The 24,714-nt window shown below is 48.6% G+C and overlaps 1 protein-coding gene across 5 annotated transcripts in view; it reads left to right on the plus strand.

The window, feature by feature from the left end:
• TMEM178B (transmembrane protein 178B) overlaps positions 1-24,714 on the plus strand; it is a 366,100-nt gene that overhangs the window by 303,343 nt on the left and 38,043 nt on the right. For 4 of the 5 annotated variants that reach the window (XM_082400374.1, XM_082400375.1, XM_082400377.1 and 1 more), the window contains one exon: positions 19,055-19,192. The exons of the other annotated variant lie outside the window; for it this stretch is intronic. In XM_082400374.1, coding sequence (XP_082256500.1) covers positions 19,055-19,192 — 138 coding nt within the window. The remainder of the gene's footprint in view (positions 1-19,054; positions 19,193-24,714) is intronic. 5 annotated transcript variants of the gene reach the window in all.

The raw sequence follows: 24,714 nt of genomic DNA on the forward strand, positions 1-24,714 counted from the left end.
CTAGAGAATATCTGAAAATGACTTTTATTTCTCAAACTAATTTACTATCTAGAAATATGGAAATCTCTGTACGGAAAGCTAGTGTCTAGCTTTTATCTCTGTCTATCCCCCCACACCCACAAATACACTAAGCTACTGTAAATTTATATTTATATACTTAGTAATGGCATCTCCTTAACATAAACATTATTTAACTTTGACAATTAAATGATCCCTGCAGAGTGCTAAAAGTTGGGTAAATTACGTGTGCATTATTATTTATTTTGGGTTTTGCCACGAATCAAGTATCAGGAAGACTTTCCCAAGGGTTGAGCTGAGCTGGATGGGTCAGAATTGGACACATAGACACGGAGCAGATGCCTTCTCTCCAGCATCAGGAAAGGAAAGAGGCTAGGAGAGCAGAGAGCAATTTCGGAGATGCGTCAGCCGTCCAGGTGGCCACAGCACAGAGCGTGTGAAGGAGAGAAGACACACAAGTGATTGTGCTGGTAGTGAGGGTCAGATATGAAGGGCCTAAAACTAGGCCCTCGGTGTGGACTTTACTCCGAGAGACAGTGGGGAGCAATTCAAGGTTTTGAGCACGGAGGTGAGAAAGTGAGTTTTGCGTTTGAAGAATTAATCTGGCAGCAGAGCATGAAATGGATCGGAGCAGAGAAATCCTGGGAGGAAGGACCCTGGGGAGCAGATCAGCAAGTAGGAAAGGAACTGCTGTTCCCTGGGCTCCTACTAGATGCCGATGCTGTACACGCATTTCATGTAAATTCTCTCATTTTATCTCCTGTCCTTAGAGATGGGGAAGCTGAGACTTGCTGAAGGTCATGGGGCCGGAAGTTACGGAGCCAGTAGTTAACCCTAATAACGAAGTGCAGGCTTCTTTGACTGCATCAGGGGTGGGGTGAGGTGGGCCAGGCCAGACAGAGTCAGGAGAGAGGGGAATCACGTGGGTTAATTATCATGGAAGCGAAATCCGGGGAACTTGGCAACTGGTCAGAAATGAAAGTGGCAAAAAAGGGGATTCAGAATGCTGCTGGAGTGTGGGGGACAGAAGGTTATGAGGTTGGTGATGCCATTGGCATCGGTAGAGGAGGAGCCCTTTGACAGTGAAGATGAGGAATTGGGGGTTAGAGGTTCAGCATTAGAAGTACAGGCAGACCACCCTTGACGAGGTGTCCAGAAAGCCCAGGGGTAAGGTCTGCACCTTCAGGTAGCATTAATAGATATCAGACATTTAGTTCTCATTTAGGCAGGTTACAAATATATTGGAATGCAGCCTAAGTACAGTTTAATATAAATTCAGATAAACTCTAACTTTGCAATAAAGAGGAATATTCTCTTTAAATTCTTTGGTGGGTCATAAGGTCCCAGAGCCTGCAGGAGCCAGGTTTCAACCTCCTTCCTATTCTAAGACCTTACGTCTTCTTGCCCTGTGTTCTCTGGAGCCTTCTAAGCAGGCAAAACAATGAGTTCTTTGTTTTTAACCTGCCCAAGAACATCTAGGTGACTCTGCCGGTAGAGTTCATTCTACCCACAGACCCATGAGTTCCAGTTCAGGGGAATGTTCCTCCCCATCCCTGCATCCAAATGCTACAAGCCCAGAAGCCCCTGACTCTTTTTTCCCTTTTCCAGTGCCAAGGACAGTGTCCCCAGGAGGCCAAATATGAATCTTGAGCTTGAGAATTGCTTCGTGCTGCTGGGCGGGAGGACACGGGAAGTGTAAAGACCTGATGAGCTAGCGTAGGCTACACAACTTGGCTGTTGTTCCTTTAGAAGTCATTGGAGGGGTAGAAAAGATGGGCTACCAATATATAAACATCTTGCCTTCAATATTTTGTCCATCATGATTAAAAAAAAAAAATCCACGATCCATTTATTTATTTATTTTTTCTAACTTGGAGGTAAATCAAACACACTAGTTCCCCTGGAAGAACCGAAAAAAAAATGTTTTTGCCCAATGATTCCTGTTTGGTTCTGGGTTTTCACTCATCTGCCTATGACCCTGGCCTTATTAATAGGCACCTTGCTGGAACGGGCTTTGATAGGCTGCCACAGAACAAAGATAACGTCGAGGGCAGAGGGAGAGAGTGTGCACACGGGGCCAGAGGGGTGGGCTTGCTCGTCTCTTGCAGAACCAAAGTACATAACAAGCATTTACGTAACAAAAGACCCAACAGCTAAACACTGGCAAAATCCCAAAGCGACTGACTACACGTGAAGCATGAAAAATGTTTCCAGTCACGTGAGACACTTCAAGCATAGAAAGCAAACCATACATAATGGAAAACATTTGAAAACATAAAAATGAAGCCATTAGGCATCAGTTTTCAACAAAAGGAGTAGGAAAGGCTTTTTCTCACCCACTGGCTCTAAGTGAGTGGTGTACTGTCAACAGTGCATGACACGTAGTAAGGGACGTAGAAGCGTCAGCTCCTTTCTCCCTTGATAACTCATCTTCTGGGAGACAGGGTGGGCTCCTACTCATTCGGATGCCTACAGAATGGAACAGACATTCATTCCTTCATCCTGTGGGGTTTTGGAGCTCCTACTGTGTATTAGATGCTGTGAGAGACACAGAGAAGAAATGATGCTGTCCCAGTTTCTAAGCGATTGAATGACTACACCAGACATGGCAGACTGCAGGAGAGAAGACCCAAGGCTTTCTGGACCAGCAGGCTTCTCGAGGGAAGGGCTAGTGTCTTACCCATCTTTGTAGAACAATACCTGGACAAGGGATGGAGCTCTGTGGGTGATGAACAAATGAATGAGTCAGTGAATGGATGAATGTGCCCCAAGTAAGAGGTCGGCCCACAGGTATGCTCCATGTTGGGTACTTCCTACAGAATGCGTCATTCTGGGTAGAACTCCCCAAGAGAGTTTCAGAGAAGAGGGGGTTCTGAGCTGAGCGCTGCACGGCTTTGGAAGAGGAAAGCTATATACTCACCTGTGTACTCACCCACTTTCTAACCCTCCTCCCATCTACCAAGCTTCGTATGTGTACCTTGTGTGTCTGTTTCTAGACTTTACTTTCCCAGCACTTGCATAGCACTTACTTTGGGCCAGCCTCTAAGTGATATAAAAATATAATCCTCATAACAGTCTTTGAGGATAACTGTTATTATCCCTGCTTGCAGACGGGGAAACTGAGGCACAGAGCCGTGAAGGTCACATGGCTCGTAGTAAGTGGTAGAGCTGGAATTCAAGCCCAGATAGTCTGACCCCCAGGCTCAGTGTTTCTCACCACCAGGCTCTGCTGCCCTCGTTTGTCAAGTGGAACCAGGGACTTGGCTGCGTTTGGATGCGGGTCTGCTCTTTTGATCTGGATAAGACTCAGAGCACGTGAAAGGGTGTTGCCTCTGATATCTTCGGGTTCATCCTCTCTGCTAATTCTTTCTCCTCTGCATAGAAATACGTGCAAGTCTTAAAGACTTTAGGAAAAGAAAAGTCCCCCTCACTCCACGTTCCATCCTAAGTGTCTCTCCGTTTCCCTCCTCTTCACTAGAGTCAAGCTACTTGAAAGCAGAATGTCAGAGTGACTTTTATTTCCTTACCCCCTATTCATTCCTAGTAACTCAATGAGGTCGACTTCCACTCAAGGAGCCCATGCCAAGGTCACGAGGACCTCCTAGTTGTGAATCTAGTAAACTCTGTGTGGAAAAGACCATGCCAGTCTTATGAATTGCAGTGTTCCCTGTGGCTGGCACAATGCCTGGCACACAATCGGTGCTCGGCAAGCCTTTGCTGACTGTTTTCTGACGTTAGGTCTTATTTGATCTCAGCATCATTAGCCATCATTGAAACCTTTCTTCCTTTTTCTCCCGTGATGGCCCTCATGCCGGATTTTGCCCTGCCCTTCTTAGGCATCCATTCTCATTCTTCTTCTCTTCCTCTTCTCATCCCTTAAATATGGATGTTCAAATGCTGTCCTTGGCCTTTGTCTCTTCTCACTTCTATGAGAAGTGCCATAAGCGACATCTCCGTATAGATGTCTGTTAAATGCTTAACAAACTGACCTTAGCATCCTCTCTTCTCCTACAAGACCTGCCCTTCACATTCTTTCTCCCATCCCCCTCCAAAAAATGAATAAAAATAAAACTAACTTCAAACAGAGGCACAACACTCTCTGCTTCTTCTTCTATTCTGTATCTGGGTCAGTGACATCATCGTTTTCCCCCTTATCTAAGCCAGAGACCTGGGGGTCATCAGTGATGTATCTCCTTCATCTCTCACGTTTAACTAGTCACCAATTCCTATCAATTCTACTGCTTTTCTTCCCCTAAGTTGTAAGAGAACTTAGCTGGTTATACCAAGTACTTCTTTGTTTCCAAACATTCACTAGGATTTATCACGTGGCTCTAAGTCAGTGTGTTACACTAATAATTGGGAAGAGAAAAATATCATACAGGATTATGCAGAATATGTAGTCTCCCTGTTGTTCCCCAAATATGCTAAGCAGATTCCTGCCTTAGTGCTTTTGCTCCTATTATTCCCTCTTCCTGGAATGCCTTTCCCTCAGATATCCACCTGTCTGTTCCCTCACTGCCTCAGGTATCTGCTGAAGTGTCACTTTATTAAGATCATTTCTAACCTCCCTCTGTTAATCAGCAACTCCCCCACTTCTGCCCCATTGCATTTCATCCCTGTTACCTACTTTATTTTTCTTTATAGCATTTATCACCACCTGTCATGGTGTGATACGTATGCGTATATGGAAATCGTTTGTCTCTCTCCCTGGAAAGTACATTTCATTGAAGCCAGGGACCCAGTTTTGTTGTTGAACATAGCTGCTGCTTGCTAAACATGCAATGAATGAATAAATGAGTGTAAGTAGACCCCAAAGAGGGAATTTCTGTTGATGAATTGTTTTTAAGTGGAGGGTATGATATAATTTTAGTTTCCTTACAGAGGCCCTTTTCTTGGCAAGATCTTTATTTGAATGAGATTTAACCATCTGCCAAAGAAGCCTGGGTCACAGGAAGCCTACAAAAACAAGCCGGGAGAGCCACAGAGGAAGGCATAAGGGGAAAGAGAGATCATCCAAGTCCACTCACTCACTGCTGATCACTAGCGAGCATCCGCTTACCAGGGAGAGACCCAGAGTGGGGGATGGAAGGTTGACCACGCAGAGGAGGCGGCTCTGTGTCTCATGCCCGGGACTCCCAGCCTTGTGGGAGGCGTACAACCTCCCTTGATTTATGTTATCTGCTTGATTTATGATCATTCAGCACTCCTCAAAAATGACTCCAGGATGTAGTATTAGTGTTTTAGTAATGTACCCATTATTATTATTTTTTTAATTAATTTATTTATTTATTTATTTTTGGCTGTTTTGGGTCTTCATTTCCGTGCGAGGGCTTTCTCCAGTTGCGGCGAGCAGGGGCCACTCTTCATCGCGGTGCGCGGGCCTCTTACTGTCGCGGCCTCTCTTGTTGCAGAGCACAGGCTCCAGACGCGCAGGCTCAGTAATTGTGGCTCACGGGCCCAGTTGCTCCGCAGCATGTGGGATCTTCCCGGACCAGGGCTCGAACCCGTGTCCCCTGCATTGGCAGGCGGATTCTCAACCACTGCGCCACCAGGGAAGCCCTACCCATTATTTTTGAATTGTGCTCCGTCTCTTGAACTAAAGACAGGCTGGCATGGGGCTGAGTATCACAGCTGCTAGAGCAGAATCATCTGGTCTACCCCCAGACCTCCAGGCAGGAAAGGTATTGTTATCCCCATTTCAGAACGTCGAGGAACCCTGCAATTATAGAACTTACCTAAAGTAATAGAACTAGTAGCAGGGGTCAAAGACCAGATCTCCTGTTGCCCAGGGCAGCGCTCACCCACTATTCCATGGTCCTTACTACTCCAAAGCACCCTGGTTTTTTTTCTGTCACACTGCCTGTTCCTGCCACCCCATGCACACGGGCTTTGGAAAACCTCTCTGCTTATATGTGGCCAGAGGCAAGCACACACTTCTTAGGCCCTTCATTATCATACTTCTAAATTAGAAAACAAAATTTGCCTGAATTGCAAATTTAAAGACTTGGGGAAGGGCCGGGGAGGGGGAGAAGTTATTTGTCTTGGATTTCCCATGTTGTTTGTAATGACCAGTGTGCCCTGAGGCTGCTAAATGCACATTAGATGATACCAGTGGCGCCCACTGGGTGCACTGGGTTTGTTCCTCTGCCTTGCAGCGTGCCAGGGAACATAAATGATCACTGGTATTTGTGGTGGTGCTTTACAGTTTACAGAGGGCTGTTGTCACAGATGTCACTTGGTCAATGACTCCAGGAGACTGCAGAGCAAAGTGACTAAAAGCCTGGGTTTTGGAGTCTCCTACTTGCAAGCTGCCTGACTTGGGGCAAGTTACTTATTATCTCATCCATAAAAGGAGCATTATACACTCATCAGTTTGTTGGGAAGATTAAACGTGATAAGGTATAGGAAGTGCTTAGGACATGCGTGACACGTGAAAAATGCTGGCTGTATTGTTACCATTCTTGTTTCAGATATGACTTGTATAAGATCACTTTTAACCAATCTACTGAAAAGGCTGCATCTACAACTTTTATTCTCACTACAACCTTTTTAGCCCCATTCTGTCTGATCTCCCGTTCTTAGTTGACATCTATAGGAGATCCCACAGTTTCTTTGGGTAACCTTCAGGTATTAGTAAACTTGCATTTGTAGATATTAACATTTGAGTCGGATCTAGTATCGGAATGTCAGTCTTGTATCTGCTTTAAATCTCCCTTCCCCAGTGCATGGGCTTGACCCTCTCCTGGAAACCTGCAGTAAGAAAGAAGGTCTGTTCTGCTCCTTCTTCAGCATTGTTCCATAGCTGCCCCCCTTTAGCTCTACTACTTCTGCTTCCTCTAGGGTTGGGGCGGGGGGGTCGGGAGAAGGATGGGTCAAAGGCCCACGGGGTCTTGTTTGCCTGGTGGCGTTGCTGTCTCTTGGTGCCCTGCCTGCAGCACGGCCCAAGTGCTGATCTGTCTCTTGCAGGGCACCTTTGTGATTCCTCTGGAAAACCTTCTCAGTGACTGACCACGCCTCATCGTCTCCTGTTGTGGGCAGTGCACCTTCCAGCTGACCTGGTCCCACTCCTTCCTCCGCCCCCAATTTTGGTGCTACCCCTCACAGGACTCTGTTGTAGCCATCACACCCTACCAGGTGAAGCTCTTGGGTCGCGTCTTTTCTAGGAACCTTTAGTCTTCGTTGGCCTCCACGTGGCCCGTGGAGAAAGCACAGGATCCTTCCCCAGCCAGACTCTGGATGCGGAGCTTTGTCTTTGCTTTCATGAGCAACTCTAACCGGCTTCTCGCCTCATCTTTTCGGGCCACATGTAGGTACCATGCCCTGTGTCCTCTAAATGGTTCTCTCAGGGGCCCTTTTCTTGGCTTGAGGAGGTGGTGCTGGGAGTGGGGAAGCTCTCGTGGGAGGAAGGGAAACACGCAGCCCTCTGCTGACTCTCTTCTGAGAACCCTCCCTCTTCAGTCTCTACCCCCTAATCTCCTTCTGTGTGTAAACTGAAGGTGGAGAGTACACTGCAAGTTGCAAAACCCTCGTAGCAAGTTCTGCCCGATGTCTTACCCTTCTCTTTAGAAAGTGCTGTCCAATATATGCACTACCAAATGTAAAATAGATGGCTAGTGGGAAGCAGCCGCATAGCACAGGGAGATCAGCTCGGTGCTTTGCATCCGCCTAGAGGGGTGGGATAGGGACAGTGGGAGGGAGACGCAAGAGGGAGGGGATATGGGGATATACGTATGCATATGGCTGGTTCACTTTGTTATTCAGCAGCAACTGACACCATTGTAAAGCAATCATACACCAATAAAGATGTTAAAAAAATAAATAAATAAATGCTGTGTTGCCAACACAGCAAATTCAAAAAAAAAAGTGCTGTCCATTGAAATATAGTGCAAACCGTAATCCAATTTAAAATGTTCTACTACCCCCATTAACTGTGTAAAAAGAAACAATAACATTCATTTTAATCACATATTTTATCTACTCCAGTATATCCAAAATACTGTCACATCAACATGTAATCAGTATACAGATTATTGCGATATTTGATGAAAACTCATACCAAGTCTTTGACAGCTGGTGTGTATTTTACACGTACACGTCTCAGCTCACGTGCTTGATGACTGTTTCAAGTCCTCAGCACCCACGTGTAGCCCTGGCTGCCGTGTGGCCCCACAGCTGGAGAATGTGGAGGGAGCAGGGGCTCACCATCCACTGTTCTCTGCTCCGTTGTTGTTCTCTCTGTATTGTTCTTGGGCCTGAGAACTAAGAGTTCAGTGTGACCTGTACGACGCATCCCAGCCAGCACGGGGAGAACTGGGACTCAAATGAAGGTCTTCTGACATCAAGTTCAGTGTTTTGTTTATCTCTACACCATCGTGTCGTTCGAGCAGAAATTGCTGTGCTTGTTCCTGGGACCCTCATTAGTGGAAGGGACGTTTGAGGGTGAGAAGATTGCTAAAGAGACATTCGTGTGAGCCGTCTGAGGTTCTAGGGTATCTGCAAGGTACCTAGTCCCTAAAGCATGGGATATAGTCAGAGAGAGAGTACTGAGGGGCCCCTGACAGCATCACATGCAGAAGGAATGGCAGCGGAGGGCAGTGACATCTTAGAGCCCTGTGCTGGCCTGAGCTGGAGCTGCCAGGTAAAGGAAGCACTGCCCTCCAATGGCAAGTGTTTCCACAGTACATACTGTTGGCCAAAGAGGAGCTTGGCAAGTCTTTTGCTTTTGCTGTTAAAAAGACTAAAGAAACTATTTAGTGGCGGTGTGTCTTTAAGAAGGGGTACTCATGAGAAGGAATCTTTGGCCAGGCCTGAGATCAGCGTCTTCTATCAGTTCGGTGTGCCTCATTATTTGTACTTAGAACTTTAAAAAGCAGTAAAGCTCACATCTCCCAGAGAACTCAACGCTTCATTGTTAAAGGAATTCATTCTCATTGTAGAAAAGCACAAACAAAACCCCAAATATCACAACCCAGAAAGGCTCCCTGTTAGCCTTTGGGGTACTCCTCCCTTGCTTCTCCCACGTGGGTGTACATGCACGTATGTACACCCGCACGTATGTACATGCACGTATGGATGCACGTATGTACACCCGTAGCCTAAGGGTTGTATGGAATAGATAAGCTTGTGCATTAATTTTCACTTAATAGTCTGCTGTGAACTTTTCCCTGGTCATTGACATTCTTCACAAGAGTAATTTTAATAGCTGAATGATATTCCATTACATTTTACTGAATGTTAAATTCTCTTTTGGGGTTTGAAGCGGCACGGAATCTGGAAAGGACTGAGGAATGGAAAGGGCATGGGCAGATGGAGGTCGTTTCCCAGGCCTGCCTCTGACTGGCTGTGTGACCTTGATCGACTGAAATTCCATTGTCTCCATATCTAAGTCTACAAAATTAGAGAAATAGTATCTTCCTTATAGAGCCACTGGGAGGCTTCACGGGCGTGTCCTATGTAAATTGCCCAGCCCAGCGCCTTGCGCATAGTAGATGCACAATAAATGCTCATTCCTATTTATCTTCCCCTTCCCCAGGCCTTTCAAATTCTTTGCCATCAACCAGTTCTCAGGCGCCTGCAGCATGTTTCTGGAAAGCATAGTGCTCTCTAAGGTGCCAATGTGTCTTAAAGCTCCTGTCTTCTCATTGCTTTGTGGGGACTCTCTGGGGACACATTCTTGCCACCCCGATTGCTGTCCTCTGCACTCAGAGCAGCTGTCAGTGACACGTGATCTAGAGGAGGAGAGCTGGGAGCTTCTCTAGGGTGGAATAGCGACTGTATTGGTTTAGCTCATCGTTCCCGGCAGGAAGACCCCCGAGGACAGAGAACTGGGCACCCAGTGGGTCTACTCGCGTGTATCTGGTTGGCTGAGCTGCAGTTTCCTTCTCATCATTCCTGTCTGCAGTTTCTGCTGTTGGCTCAGCAGTGTGGCAGCAGGGAGAAGGGAGTCATTCTTGAGGCTTTTTTGGTTTGGGACTCTGCCTCTCAGTTCTGGGTTTTTTCCCCATTCTTTCTTCTCTCCAGGCACTTGCTTTAGCTGCTGACCTAGCTTTCTTTCATCAGGCGGGTACAAATTTTGCAATTTGCCTTCCCTTGTCTTGACAGTGGATGTGATTTGTATATGGCTGTATCACATAATGTCTCTATTTATGGCAGCTCTCTAATCCGGAGGTAGGGTTGAGGAGCAGGAAGCGTCAAGCCCGTCTTCTGACCCAGAAACCACTTCTCATTTCTACAGCAACTACCTTCCCCCACGGTCTCTTCCTGACTTGTGGGGACAGCACAGAAAGGTCTGTTGGGATCGTGATCTGTGGGGTTTCACATGTGCTCATTAAACTTTATGGTAAGGAGCCCCCATGTTGCATGACTCTATGCGATCTGGAACCTGAACCTATGTTGATGTTTTCTTTGTGTATACAAAAAAACAGAAGCAAAAAATTACGTTGAATTGTTAAGCAATAATTAATGCTGGCTTTTAAAAATAAGACTGGAGGAGAGAGAAGTTGGCTTCAAGTCACAATGACGTTTGAGTCGCTGAAGTGGGTTGAATTGGGTAAGCGCATCTGCCTCACTCTGCTTTTGTCCACGGTGCATGCAGTTTTAGTAATCCTTACAGGGTGGGATGGTGATCTCATTTACCAGACATTTATTGAGCACCTGCTTTTGCCAGGCAACGCGCTGGGGACTGGGAAGACAAAATAAACCAGACACGACCACAGCCCTGAACAAGCTCACGTTTGCTGGAGGAAGGGAGACATAAATAATTACAGTAAGACGTGGTAAGTGCTAGAGGAGTGATGATCAGCCAAGTGCTACGGGAGCCTGGAGCACTGGACGCCAGTGTCGGCTAAAGCACCTTGGAAGCCTCCCAGACATTTACTTTTTAGGGAAATTTTAAGGATGATGAGAAGCTTGCCAGGTGGAACATGTGGGCAGCCATGTTGGCAGAGAGCACAGCGCCATCAAGGAAAGGGAGGAAAGTGCCAAGCCTTTCAGAGAACTGCAGTTTTTTCATGACTGGAACACGGGGCTCTTGGAGAAAGATGGAGGCACAGGGATGGGCAGAGGGCACTTTCTTATGGAAACCCAGGAACTATTTTGTTTTCACATAAAAATGGTTTCTTAAATACAACTGCATCACGATGTTGAACCAACCTGTACTCTGGAAGAAAGCCATAGGCAAAACCTTTTAAACATATATACAGAGAAGACATCAACATAGGTTCCTACTCCAGATTTGTGAGCTGCTTCTCTGTTTCAGTGTTAACTAATTAGATGACTGAAAAGTTATGGTCTTGCCCCATGCCTCTTCCTTTTAGATCAGTACAGTGCTCAATGCAAGAGCCCAGGTTTCAAGCAGCCTCTATGGCCCCTGCACCTCTGCTATTAGCTGCCGTGGCCTCTAGCTGTTTTGGGTCGCCCGAGGATAAGAACATCAACACTCTAGAGTGGATGCATCTCAATATTAACAAATAGGAACATAAAGCCTTCACCTCAGCCTCTCCTGGTACCTGAGAGAGGTGCAAGAATAGACCCCAGAAACCTGTTCCCCCTGGATACCAAATCCTTAATTAGGGGCTAACCCCAACATGCTGCTTAGCTCTTGTATGCTCCTGTACAGCACGTGGGAGAGATGTGGTGTATGAAAAAAGAGAACTGCTTTAATTTAAGTGTCTTCCATTTCTATTTACATTTGTACAGCTCTAGCTTTGTGCCAGGTACTATTCTAAGCAGTTTATACATAATAACTTATTTAATCCTCTTAATAACTCTTTGAAGTAGGCACTGTTATAACCTCCCCTTACAGATGTGGAAACTGAGATCCAGAGAGAGGGACTAACGTGCTCAAGTTCACGCAGCCAGTACATGGCAGAGCCAGGGTTTGAATCAGGGCAGCCTGATTCCAAGAATCCGTGCTTGCATCCCCATCTGTTGAATCTCTGTGTGGTTACCCAGAATCAAACCCCACTTCCTTCAGAGATGGTTGCTGTGCAGTAATTGGTTCCTGGAATATTCCTTCCCCGGTGAATCAGTTTGTCCTGAGTTGATCCCCCGGCTAACATGTTCATTGCCCAACTATCTCTCTCCACTTCGTACCTTCCAGACTGATCCCTTGGGGCAAAAGCACTGAGTTCTGTCCTCACCACCTTGCTCTGCCCTCCAGTTCTTGTGACCTTGAACCCCAAAGGGACTGATTAATTTGTGAATGCGTGTCCAGCTCCCAGGGCAGCTGACACTCTTCCATCCTTGTAGCCAAGGCAGTGCTCATATCAGGCAGAGGTGCCCCACGTGGCCAGCAAAAGAGGACCATGACCTTGTTGGTTTCGCCATACTCTTCACCCTGGACCATTAATATAGTGTCTGCCCTCCCCATCTCCTGTCTTTACTGACACAGCAAGGTCTAACCCATACTTACCCTCACCATCTCTGTTTTTTTTTTTTTAATTATTTTATTATTATTATTTTTAATAGTAATCTTTTATTTATTTATTTATTTTTATATATTTATTTTTGCCTGTGTTGGGTCTTCGTTTCTATGCGAGGGCTTTCTCTAGTTGTGGCAAGTGGGGGCCACTCCTCATCGCGATGCGCGGGCCTCTCACTATCACGGCCTCTCTTGTTGCGGAGCACAGGCTCCAGACGCGCAGGCTCAGTAGTTGTGGCTCACGGGCCCAGTTGCTCCGCGCCATGTGGGATCTATCCCAGACCAGGGCTCGAACCCATGTCCCCTGCATTAGCAGGCAGACTCTCAACCACTGCGCCACCAGGGAAGCCCCATCTCTGTTTTTTTAATGAGAAACAAATTCCAGTCCTCATCAATTTTTTTGTACAAGTTCTTTAAAGAGCAGATAGAAAGAAATTCAGAGCCCATATATATTTTTCTTCTCTGAGTGGTGTTTATTTAAATGCAGATATCCTGGTTTCCTACGTAGAGTTGCAAGCAATACCTTTCAATTTAAATGTTAATAGGAGTGTAAACTTCAAAATAAAAATTTTTCCACGAGGGAGAATGCTTTTTCTAGTTCTATGTAATGGTTCTCCTGGTTTTCTTCCTCCACTGCCCTCATCGTCCACCCCTTTCTGCCCGCTCCTTTCCACTGCACTGAGCTAAATTCTTTTTCTAAAAAAGTTTAGAATACACCTTTCTCATTTTGAACATTAGAATGTCAAACATTACGGTCGTGGAGTACAGATATTAGACTCAAACCCAACACAATTCATGAAAAGATTTTTCTTTATCTCAGCCTTTGCCTGCCCAACTCACTATTCCAAGTTCTTTCCAAGGGGATTATTCTTAGGCTGACCCTGCATAATATTTTTCCATGGCTTCAGATAGTTGAGTTAGGTTTTCTTTTTCCTTTTCCTTTCCTTCCCCCCCACCTCCTTCCCTCCCTCCCTCCCTCCTTGCCTCCTTCCTTCTTTCTACAAAAAGGCAGGAAAAGATGCGGAAAGAAATAACAGTTGACCCTTGAACAGCACAGTTTTGAACTACATGGGTCCACTTATTCGCGGGTGTTTTTCAAGAGTACATACTACAGTAGCACAACATGCGTGGTTGACTAAATCCATGGATGCAGAACCGTGGATTCAGAGAAGCTAAGTGTACAGAGGTCCGACGATAAGTTATACGTGGATTTTCCACTGTGCGGCGGGTCGGTGCCCCAACTTTCCTCATTGTTCAAGGGTTAACTGTACAAGCTATGTAAATTCCTGGGTGCAGAGTACTGCTGTGAGCCCAGTGAGCAATCACAAAGAGTAAAAAAGGCAGTTTCTGACTCCTAAAGAAATGAAATTGACACATGGGATAATGCGGATGGGCAGGAATGGGGCCATCTATATGTGGGTCATTCCATAGGCAGAGTGGCCTTTGGGATTTTCTCAAATGCAAATAAAAAACAACAAAGATTTAAAGATAATCAAAATAATATCTAATGCCTTCAATCCAAATATGGTGACTATAAAACCTTTCTAAGGACATCGTGGACCAAATTTTGTGTGTGAATGTGATTTTATTTTATTTTTTTATTTTCTCTTTCCTTCATTTCCTTATTGATTATTTTTATCCTGTTATACTGTGTGCATTTTGTAAGACTCCTAAATCTTTTGGAACAAGATAGGACTGTTAATCCATAAATTAGAATTGATTTTATAATATTAATTTTAATGATTTTGATCCCATTATTATAAGGTGTTATTTTTGTTCTTCAGAGAGTTCTTTTCATTAGTATCCTGTTCTTATTTCATGGAGGCAAAGTATGTTTCTTCTCTTGTCTCTTGGGGATATTAATTTTTAAATTTATTTAAAAAATTTTTTATACAATTCTTAAAGATTACTTTCCATTTACAATTATTACAAAATATTGGCTATATTCCCCATGTTGTACAATACATCCTTGAGCTTATCTTACACCCAGTAGTTTGTTTCTCCCACCCTCACCCCTGTATTCCCCCTCCCATCCCCCCACTGGTAAGCACTAGTTTGTTCTCTGTATCTGTGAGTCTGCTTCTTTTTTGTTATATTCACTAGTTTGTTGTATTTTTTAGATTCCGCGTATAAGTGATGTCATACAGTATTTGTCTTTCTCTGTCTGGCTTGTTTCACTTAGCATAATGCCCTCCAAGTCCATCCATGTTGCTGCAAATGGCAAAATTTTGTTATTTTTTTTGTAGAATACTGAGTAGTATTCCATTGTGTGTGTGTGTATAAATATATATATCACATTTTCTTTATTCATCTGTTGATGGACATTTAGGTTGCTTCCATATCTTGGCAATTGTAAATAATGCTGCTATGAACACTGGGGTACATGTATCTTTTCAAATTAGTGTTTTTGTTTTTTTCGGATATATACCCAGGAGTGGAATTGCTGGGTCATAGGGTAGTTCTAGTTTTAGTTTTTTGAGAACCCTCCATACTGTTTTCCACAGTGGCTGCACAAATTTGCACTGCCGCCAACAGTGCACAAGGGTTCCCTTTTCTCCACATCCTCACCAACATTTGTTATTTGTGGTCTTTTTGATGATGGCCATTCTGACAGGTATGAGGTGGTATCTCATTGTGGTTTTGATTGGCATTTCCCAGTAATAATTTTTAATTATTTTTTCTTTTCCCTGCAGTTTGTTTCCTCAAGCTCTTCTTCTCACAGCTTATAGCTTTTCTCAGGTATTTGGGGCTGCCTGGAAGCCCTGAGTCGGGGGTGGGCTTGCCAATGGGAAGCTTCACTGTAGATGGTTGGAGCGGCTGCTTGTGCCTCCCTCGCAACACACAGTAACAATGTGTCTAGATATTTTCTCTTGTGCTGGTCATCACCAGAAAGGTCTCTCCCAGCTTCCAGGCGATAGGGCAAAGGCAGGGCAGTCTGCTTCTGAGAGCCAGGCAGAAGAGGTCTGGGGTCTCAAGGGTAAGCATTCAACATTCTATATGTGCACAGACAACTTGCTCTGTGCATAATGACCCTCAGCTGTGCCGGCCAGCCCCCACCTGAGCTTGTCAACCCCCCAGTCCTAAGTACGCCCACTCCACCCTGGGAGGTAGGGGAAAGGGGGTAGCCCCAGAGGTGTGGAGTGGGTGGGGGGAGCTAGGGTTCTAGTTCCAGCTCAAACAACTTGTACCAAATCCTTGTTTTATCTCCCTCCTCTCTGCTTAACTTCCTGATCCAAAGGTGGTTTTTTGTTTTGTTTTGTTTTTTTTAAATTTATTTATTTATGGCTGTGTTGGGTCTTCGTTTCTGTGTGAGGGCTTTCTCTAGTTGTGGCAAGCGGCGGCCACTCTTCATCGCGGTGCGCGGGCCTCACTATCGCGGCCTCTCTTGTTGCGGAGCACAGGCTCCAGACGCGCAGGCTCAGTAATTGTGGCTCACGGGCCCAGTTGCTCCGCGGCATGTGGGATCTTCCCAGACCAGGGCTCGAACCCGTGTCCCCTGCATTGGCAGGCAGATTCTCAACCACTGCGCCACCAGGGAAGCCCCCAAAGGTGGTTTTTGATGCCAGTTCCTGAGCCTTTTGGGGATTTGGCAGGATGGTTTTCAGCTTGCCCCCTGCTGGCTCTCGCCTTAGCTCTTCAGTTCTGCTGAGGCAATTGCACTGTCTCTCAGCTTTACGGTTTCCAATCTTCTGTTGCCGCTGTCTCCTTTCCTAGTTTCCCCTTCTGTGTGAATTTCTGTCTTAAAAAAAAAAATCTTGTAACTATAATCCTGGCTTAATTTGGGAGGAAGAAATACTAGATACATTAATTACATTTTAACTTTACTTTCCCACACAACTCAATAAGCCAACTCACTCCTTTTTTTAGTTCACGGGTTTGAGACTGTTAATAAATTATTTAACTTCTTTAAATCCTGCAAAATAGGAATATTTCTTGTCCTACCTACCTTATAAGTTGTTGCTGCAGCTGCCCTGAGTTACCATGTGGGTCTGAGGGCAAAATAACCAGCTGTACGTGCATGGCTCTAGCAAAATCAGGCTCACAGGGTGATGGTGAATATCCTCCCAGGTCAGTGAAAATACTCAGACCTGACCTCTGGTTTTCATCCTTATTTCCAGATCAACAACTTAACATGATCCTCAGCTTTTTTTGACCAAGCCTTTGGGAGACAGCAGAGTGTATCTAGTCTGTGTTGGAGGCACAGCCCTGCCTGACCTGAGACACAGATGACTATCATCTGTCTCAGGACTTTTGGAAGAGGAATTACTCTCTCTATTTCCCTTCCTGCCTTTTGCTCTGTTTTCTTCTAAGTAAAGCACTTTGCTTTCATCCACCAGCAGCAGTACCCTTCCCTCTTTTTAACAATTTGCATTTCTCTTTTCCTGCCCAGCCCACTTGTCCATCCCTGGCCCAAGTGCGCACACCTTACAGCACCCCTTCTCCATTCAGTCCTCCAGGCAGTACCTTTGCTCCCATGGGTCTGCACAGCCCAGGGGCCGGTACCGGCCAAGTGCAGCAGGAAGGGGCTCTGGGGCTTCTGCAGGTTTGTCCTCTGTAGTGCTGGCAGAGCGGCCGAGATTCTTCCTAGAAACACTCCAGTTACTGAAAAGGGAACCATTGGTTTCACAGGGGCATAGAAGAGAAATTTCCTGACCTGTTTAAGGGGATATAAATCTCCTTTAGACTGAAAATACCCTGACCTCTCTTTTCCCATTCCCATCACCTGCTTGCCCTTGACTACGGTGGAGAGTGGAGGAAGCCCCCAGAGCAAAGAGTGACGGATGACGGCTACCTGGCTGCGGCAGGCACTCCGGGTCAGCAGGGCTGGGAAGGACCAAGGAGAGCTCAGTAAAGCGGGAACCGGCTCTCTGTGGATTTCCGCCTCTGGGACGGGGCCCTGTCAGGTCCCCCCGCCTCCTCAGGGGGAGGCTCCGCTGCTGTTCTCCTTCCCACCCCCCAACCAGCTTCCTCCCTGGAGGGCGGGGAGGCGGCTGCCAGTGTGTGGTCTTCAGTGTCAGGACAAGGCACGTGGACCACATCCGTCTCCAGCGTGAGGGCGGCGGCAGGGAGGGCAGGAGGCCTCCAGCCACACTGTGCCAGGGATCCTCTGTTTGCTCTGCACTGGAGTGAGGGAGAGGCAAAGAGGGGACGTGACGCCTGTGAGGTGCTCCCCACGGAAACCTGGGTGTTGGTTTCCCGGGGATGAGAAGAGACCGTCCGTGCTTGCTTGGATGCGAGGCGGGGGGAGGGGGGGATTGATATAGTTTGCTGTCCGGTCCCCCGCATCTCACACACACACACACACACACACACACACACACACACACACACACACACACACACACACACACACACACACACACACACACACACACACACACACACACACACACACACACACACACACACACACACACACACACACACACACACACACACACACACACACACACACACACACACACACACACACACACACACCCCCTCCCTCCCTCCCTCCCTCCCTCCCTCCCTCCCTCCCTCCCTCCCAGAGAAGGGAATGCCCGGGGGATCTCCAGGCTGCTCTGAAATCCCCACCTCCCACCCCTTAGGGCAGAGGCCCAGACAAATGGCTCCTGTTGGGAGCCCCTTCGTCGTGGTGTGTTACCCAGGAGGGGGTGAGAAGGCCGGATTCCAGGGGAGGCGGGTGGGGTGGAGGAGGCACCGGAGGGCGGGGCTGGAACTGGCAGGAAGCCAAGCCGAGCGAGATGCTGAATGAGGCTGACATGGCAGCAGCTCTGCCCTCTCCCTTCTGCTAAAAATACCACCTTTCCAGACGGCCCTCCTCCCCCCCTGTGCCTACGCCAGGCTTTGTCTGGCGGGTCAGTGGGGCGTGGAGCGGAGAAGGGCCTGATCTGGAAAACCGGGTTGACCTGAGGAAGCCTCCTCGGGGGTACAGTCTGAGAGCCGGAAGTGTGGTGCCCACCCTGCAACCTCACGTGCAAGGGAAGCTGAGCCCCTGGGGGCTGGGCTGGAGAAGGAGGAAAGCGATGCTACCGGCAGCTTCATGCTCACACCTGACCTCCTGGGAGACCAGCGAACCCTGGAGGGAAGGGAGGGAGTCCTTGGCAGGTGCAGCCAGACTGCCAGGACCCAGCCCAGCTCCAACGGTCCATTTGTCTGGTTCTCACTGCCCGGAGAGGTGAGTAATGCTGGATTATGACCGGGGAGCCGCACAGATCTGGGTTTGTCGCCCTGTCCTACCACTCACTCTATGGCTTTCAGCAACTTGCTCCGTTTTTCAGATAGGGATAAAGACAGTACCTATCGTAGAAGGTCGAGAGAGAAGCCTTGGGAAGACCAGTACTGTGCCTGGCCCAAAGGAGATGTAAAAGAAATGGCAGCTATTATGATGATGATCTCTCCCTGTGCTTACGGACCAAGCTGTCCCAGCATGTGTTTGCACACGAGGAGACAGTCACCACTGGGGGCTCTGTCCTCTGCAAAGGAAGCTTGGTTGTACCACCCTGTCTGTAAAGGACAGGTCGCCTCCCTGCCCCCTCGCCCGGGGCCGGGGTGCCCTGGACCCTGAGTTCCGGGCTCTGATGCTAACGTTGCCTGCCTGCTTCCCCGCAGACCTGCGTAGGATGACGGCCGGCTTCATGGGTATGGCGGTGGCCATCATTCTCTTCGGCTGGATCATTGGTGTGCTGGGCTGCTGCTGGGACCGAGGCCTGATGCAGTATGTGGCAGGGCTTCTCTTCCTCATGGGAGGTAAGGCCTGGGGACTGCGGGATGGGGGGTCCTGGTTACTGGGATTCCGAGAGAATGGCTGGTGGGCGTGTGGACGAAGGCCCAGGCTCGGCGGGGCCCTTTCATTCACTCATTCAGCGAACATGCTTTGAGCTCCTCTTAGCCACTCTCCACTGCTGGTCCTTGCACTTGGGCGTCTGCCCACCTGGTGTGGGAAAGACTGTGGTGATGGCATTGAAAGAGGTGTCAGATCTGGGGCAAGTGAGAACCCAGGGGATACTCGGGCGTTTTATGCACATACTGTACATACTATACTTTGGGGTGGGCGGCAGGTGCTATCTGGGCAGTTTCCCCTTCAAAAGCCTACCTTTACCCTTGATTTATGGGTCTTAATGCTGCTCCCATTTCCAAACGAGGCTCTAAAGGTGGTAAGACAGGGCTAGACCTTCGTCACATGTCTCCCTTACCCTCTGTGTACTGTCAGGGCCGTAGAACCAATCCCACCCTTATAAAGGGCTGTATATAAGCAGAACTGTATAGCTGTGAGGGAATAGGTTCCAATCCACGGGAAGTAAAAGTTAATCCACTATCTACACGTGCCTCTTTTCTCCCTGAAGAGCTGAAACGTGCTTTTTGGTCTCCTGGTTTGAGTCTCAGTCTGAAGCCAAAGCTAACGTCGGAATGCCCATCACAGGGCACTCCTCGGGGAGAAGTGGATGGATGGATACCTTGCGTGGAGTTAGGAAGAGGGGAATTGGGCTTGGACAGAGGGAGTTAGAAATATGCGCGGGGACAAAGGACAGTGAGTCCCATGCGTGGAAACCACCGTCAGGTAGATGGCAGGCACCACGTGACTGGCCTGACTCAGGGTCTCGGCAGGGGCGGGAGGTGGAGGAGTGGGTCCGGCTGGAGAAAGGAGGCGGCTGTCCTCCTAGGTGGACGGAGAGAGCTGGGGACTAGTGAGTGAGCTGTGGGTTGGGAGAGGAGGAGGAGAGTTGCAAGTGTCTGCCTCGTGCCTGACCGTTTATCCTTGTTCCCCAGAAGCACAGACACCCTGTGCCTCCCAGATCCTCTGCCATCAGAGTCAGCTGCCCCCTGCCCAGCACTGCCTCCCTGTGGGTCCCACACCGGCACTTAGGGCAGAGGCTGGGGACGGAGGGGCACGGGTGGCTCCTTCACCCCTCCTTCCGGACTCCCGCTGAGACAGGGGCCCCCAAAACCAGCCCCACCACCTTTTCTGCACCCGGGTGTCCTCCTCACTGAAGCGAGGGTCACACTTGGCCCTGGATTTCCATACTTGGTGTTAGCAGCACAGAGTCTTTTTTGTTTCCACCTTCCAGTCAGAATCTTCCGTGGACCCCAAAAAGTGAAAAGATAAAAGTGGAGTGGCTCTGTTTGTAGTGAGTGTTCTCTCTAAGACTCTTGTGGTTGCACAAAGATGGGCTCCAGTAAAACGGGGCTTTTCTAAGGCTCTAGAGAGGGCTCCCAGGGATGGAGAAAAGCTGAGCAAACAGGCCTCAGGCAGAGCAGAAATCCAGGAGCCCTGGGAGCTGATACCCTTTCATGTCTGCCTCTTCCGAGGTGATCGTCATCCCCTGCACGTTCCCCTCTCCCGGCCGGCACTTGGCTCACATCCTGCCCAGGTGCTAAGCCTTCCAACTCTGACAGCTTCCAGAGAAAGACAGAGTGATGGGCCCACTGGTCTTACCAGGCCGGACCACACATCACTGTGACTTGAAGAGGGGGGGGTCCCTGGGACACTTCCCACTCACCTGAGACCGGGGTAGGAACTCTCCCAGAAGAGGGTGTGGGGCAGGCAGTGGGGGGCAGGAGGGTGCCTGGAGCCCTGTCCCCCATTTGCTAAGGTACCTCCCAGGACCCTAGGGCTCTGGGGACGCCAGTTGAAAGCCCTTGGGCTGGACTGGGGACCTGAGGCCCCTCCCCACAGGGAATGAGTGAGGGTGTTGCTTCCCTTCTGCCTGGTTAGTGGTCCTTAATCACCACACAGTCGAATCACCTGCAGAACTTTTAAAAATACTGATGCTTAGGGCCTCACCCCAGACCAATCCAAGCCGAACTTCTGGGGATGACCCTCAATAAGGGGTGAGAGCTGGGGGAATAGATGACCTGTAAATTTCCCTCCAGCTCTGAAATGTTATGTTCTGGGGATGAATCAGTTGGGCAAGACCTCTCGTGATTTGTTTTCTTCCTTCCCCCGATGGCCCCCCCCCGCCCCGTTTTATGACTACCTTAGGCAGCATCAGACAGGGAAATGCTGTCACAGGGCTTCGATTATTACTATGGAGGCCTGTCTGAGCCCTGATCACTGAGGGTCCCAGCTAAACCCACTTCCCCAGCACATGCACTCCCTTTCTTTTTTTTTAATGGAAAACCCATAGTTCATAGTAAAATGTTAGCATCCAGAAGAACTCTGGGGAAGCTGCTGTCCTAAGAGCTGTTTCTTCCTGACCGGAGCGTTGTTCTGGTGGGAGTGGAGCCATCTCATCCACCATGGGCTCTGTTACCTGTGTCCATAGGTAGAACTGTCCTCCCCCCAAGGAGGCTGGGGAGGGAAGTGGTGTCCACACACCTCATGGGTACCATCAGAGAGGCCCCAGTAGGAGAGGAAGAAGGACAAAGCCGCTAAGAGCTGATCCCTTGAACCCTGGTCTTTTGGGGAAGATAAAGCTCTAGGTGGGGGAGGGCACCCTCTTTCTTTTCAAATTAGTGCCCTTTCCAAGGAGGCCCGACACAGCTTCAGGGGGTCCCAGTGCCCAGGGCAGCTGCCGCCTGCTGACCCCATGAGTGTGGTTTAGTTGGAGCCTGGGAGGAAGCAGACTCTGTAGAAGCTGGGCCTCCCCCATCCCTGCTCAGCGCCGAGAGCTGCTGAGAGGTTGGGTGCCAAGCCCAAAAGGAAGCCTTGTGCTGTAGAACCCTGTGTGTCAAAAAGAGACATGTCAGCATCAACCCCTCCCAGAGCCCGACCGCTGCCTGCCCTCCAGGAGTTCATCTTCTAGGGCTGACCTTTGAAGGGCTTGGAGAGTCAGCTACCTGTGACAGCCACCTCATGAGCACGGCAAAGCAGTCACTCAGACTGTAGATATTTGTGACCAGAAGGTCCCACGGCCTTAGCTTTCACCCAGATTGGCATTTCAGGCACCCATAACTGAGCACAGACCAGGGCCCAAGGGGTTAGATTGGGCAGCAAGTGAGAAAGGTGGTGGGCACCAACCGCCGCAGTGCTGGCCGGGTGTGCGTGTGGTGAGCGGCTGGAAAAGGAGGGGTTGGCAAGAGTGGAAAAGGTAAATTTGAAGTCAGGAGTCTGAAGATGGAATTGCAGTTGACTTTAGATGAACCGGCCGAGGCTGAAATACAAACAGAAGAGTTCTATTGATAACCTCTTCTCTGTTCCCACATGAAAGGAGGTGACCCACACTGGGCACTTCTCTTTTCTCGATTTAACTATTTCCGGGGTTAAAGAGAGGGCACCCCGCGCCTCGTGAGATGACTAGCAACAAATTGTTTAATTAACGCTCAACGCAGAGGAGGCAATTAGTTAAGTATGGCAGCTCTGTGGGGTCAGGAGGCTGCGGGTGGTGAGTGGGATCCAGCTTCCCCTTTGGCATGGCCTCCAGGGGAGAATCTAGCCCAGACTGGCACAACAGCGTTTGGGTGCAACTGCCAGAAACAAGTGTCCGGATGCATCATCCGTGAGATTCAGAAGCACAGGGACAGGATGACATGGGGGGCAGGGCAGTGTGGCAGGGAGCATGTGACTCCTACGATTACTTGTAATTCACTCGCCGGGCGAACCTAGAGCCACCTCATGGACACAGATCCACAAGATGGGTGTGAACATCCAACACCCATGCCCCGCCCCTCAGCACCCCCTCACACGTCCTCGTCCTCCCACTCTTGGAAGGCATCCGTCATCTCTGCCGTGAGCTTTCATCTAGGCTAATGCTGGAGCCTCCTATCTAGACTCTGGCACCCGGCAATCAGTCCTTCACAGGGCAGTTGGCATAATATTTTTGAAACTATAACTCAGATATTCACTCATCTACCAATGCTCAAAAAGCTTACACTTGAACTTAAAATCCAAACTCCTTACCCTTCTTTAGAAGCTATCTTAGTTAGCTTGGGCTGCTATAACAAAATACCAGACACTGGGTGGCTTATAAAGAACAGAAATTTATTTCTTGCTGTCCTGGAGTCTGGAAAGTCCAAGATCAAGGCACTGGCAGATTCGGTGTCTGGTGAGAACCTGCCTTCTGGTTCATAGATGTCATAGATGGTACCTTCTTGTGTGTTCTCATATGGTGGCAGGGCCAAGGGAACTCTCTGGGGCCTCTTTTATTTATTTTAAATTTATTTATTTTTGGCTCCGTTGGGTCTTTGTTGCTGCGCGCGGGCTTTCTCTAGTTGCGGCGAGCGGGGGCTACTCTTTGTTGAGGTGCACAGGCTTCTCATTGCGGTGGTTTCTCTTGTTGCTGAGCACGGGCTCTAGGCACACGGGCTCAGTAGCTGCGGCACGTGGGCCCTAGAGTGCGTGGGCTTCAGTAGTTGTGGCACGCAGGCTCAGTAGTTGTGGCTCGTGGGCTCTAGAACGCAGGCGCAGTAGTTGTGGCGCACGGGCTTAGTTGTTCCGCAGCATGTGGGATCCTCCCGGACCAGGGCTTGAACCCGTGTCCCCTGCATTGGCAGGCAGGTTCCTAACCACTGCGTCACCAGGGAAGCCCTGGGGCCTCTTTTATAAGGTCACTAATGCCATTCACGAGGGCACCACCCTCATGACCTAATCACCTCCCAAAGGCCCCTCCATTTAATACCAACGTCTCGGGGGTTAGCATTTCAACATATGAATTTGGGGGCACGCAAACATTCAGTCCACGGAGGAAACCCTATGTAATCTGGCTCATGCTACCTCCCCCACCCCCTTTCCTATTCCTTCCTCTATGCTCATGTCATTCCAGCCACACAGGCTGCCTCTCTCCCGGTACACACACAGTTTTACTTCAAGGCGGTGGAGCGGCCTGATAGCTTTGCCCACAGTGCTTTCCCTGCCAATGCCTCATGACTGGCTCCGCTTAGGATTCAGATTCCAACTGAAAAGTCACCCCCTCAGAGAGGCCTTCCTCGACCGCCCAATTTAACAAAGCTACCCAGTTGCTCTCTACATTTTAATTAATTAAATTTTCTGCAGCACACCCACTACTTTATGACATGTTTATTGTTGTTGTGTTTTGGTTGCTTTTTTTTTTTTTTTTTTTAAGGAGCTTAAAACAAACATTTGTTACCTCACAGTTTCCATGAATCAGAATTCCAGGCAGGCTTAACTGGGTTCTCTGCTCAGGGTCTCACAAAACTGCAGTCCAGGTATCAACCAGCACTGGGGTCTCGTCTGAGGCCAGGATCCTCTTCCAAGATCATGATGGTGTTGGCAGAATTCGTTCCCTGCAGCTGTAAGACTCAGGGAAGCTTACTTACACAAAGCCAGCAGGAGAAGAGAGTCTCTGACTTCTTCCATCTCTGACCTTCAGATT

Source organism: Balaenoptera borealis, assembly GCF_965194805.1.
Source record: "Balaenoptera borealis genome assembly, chromosome: 7".
NCBI lineage: Eukaryota > Metazoa > Chordata > Mammalia > Artiodactyla > Balaenopteridae > Balaenoptera > Balaenoptera borealis.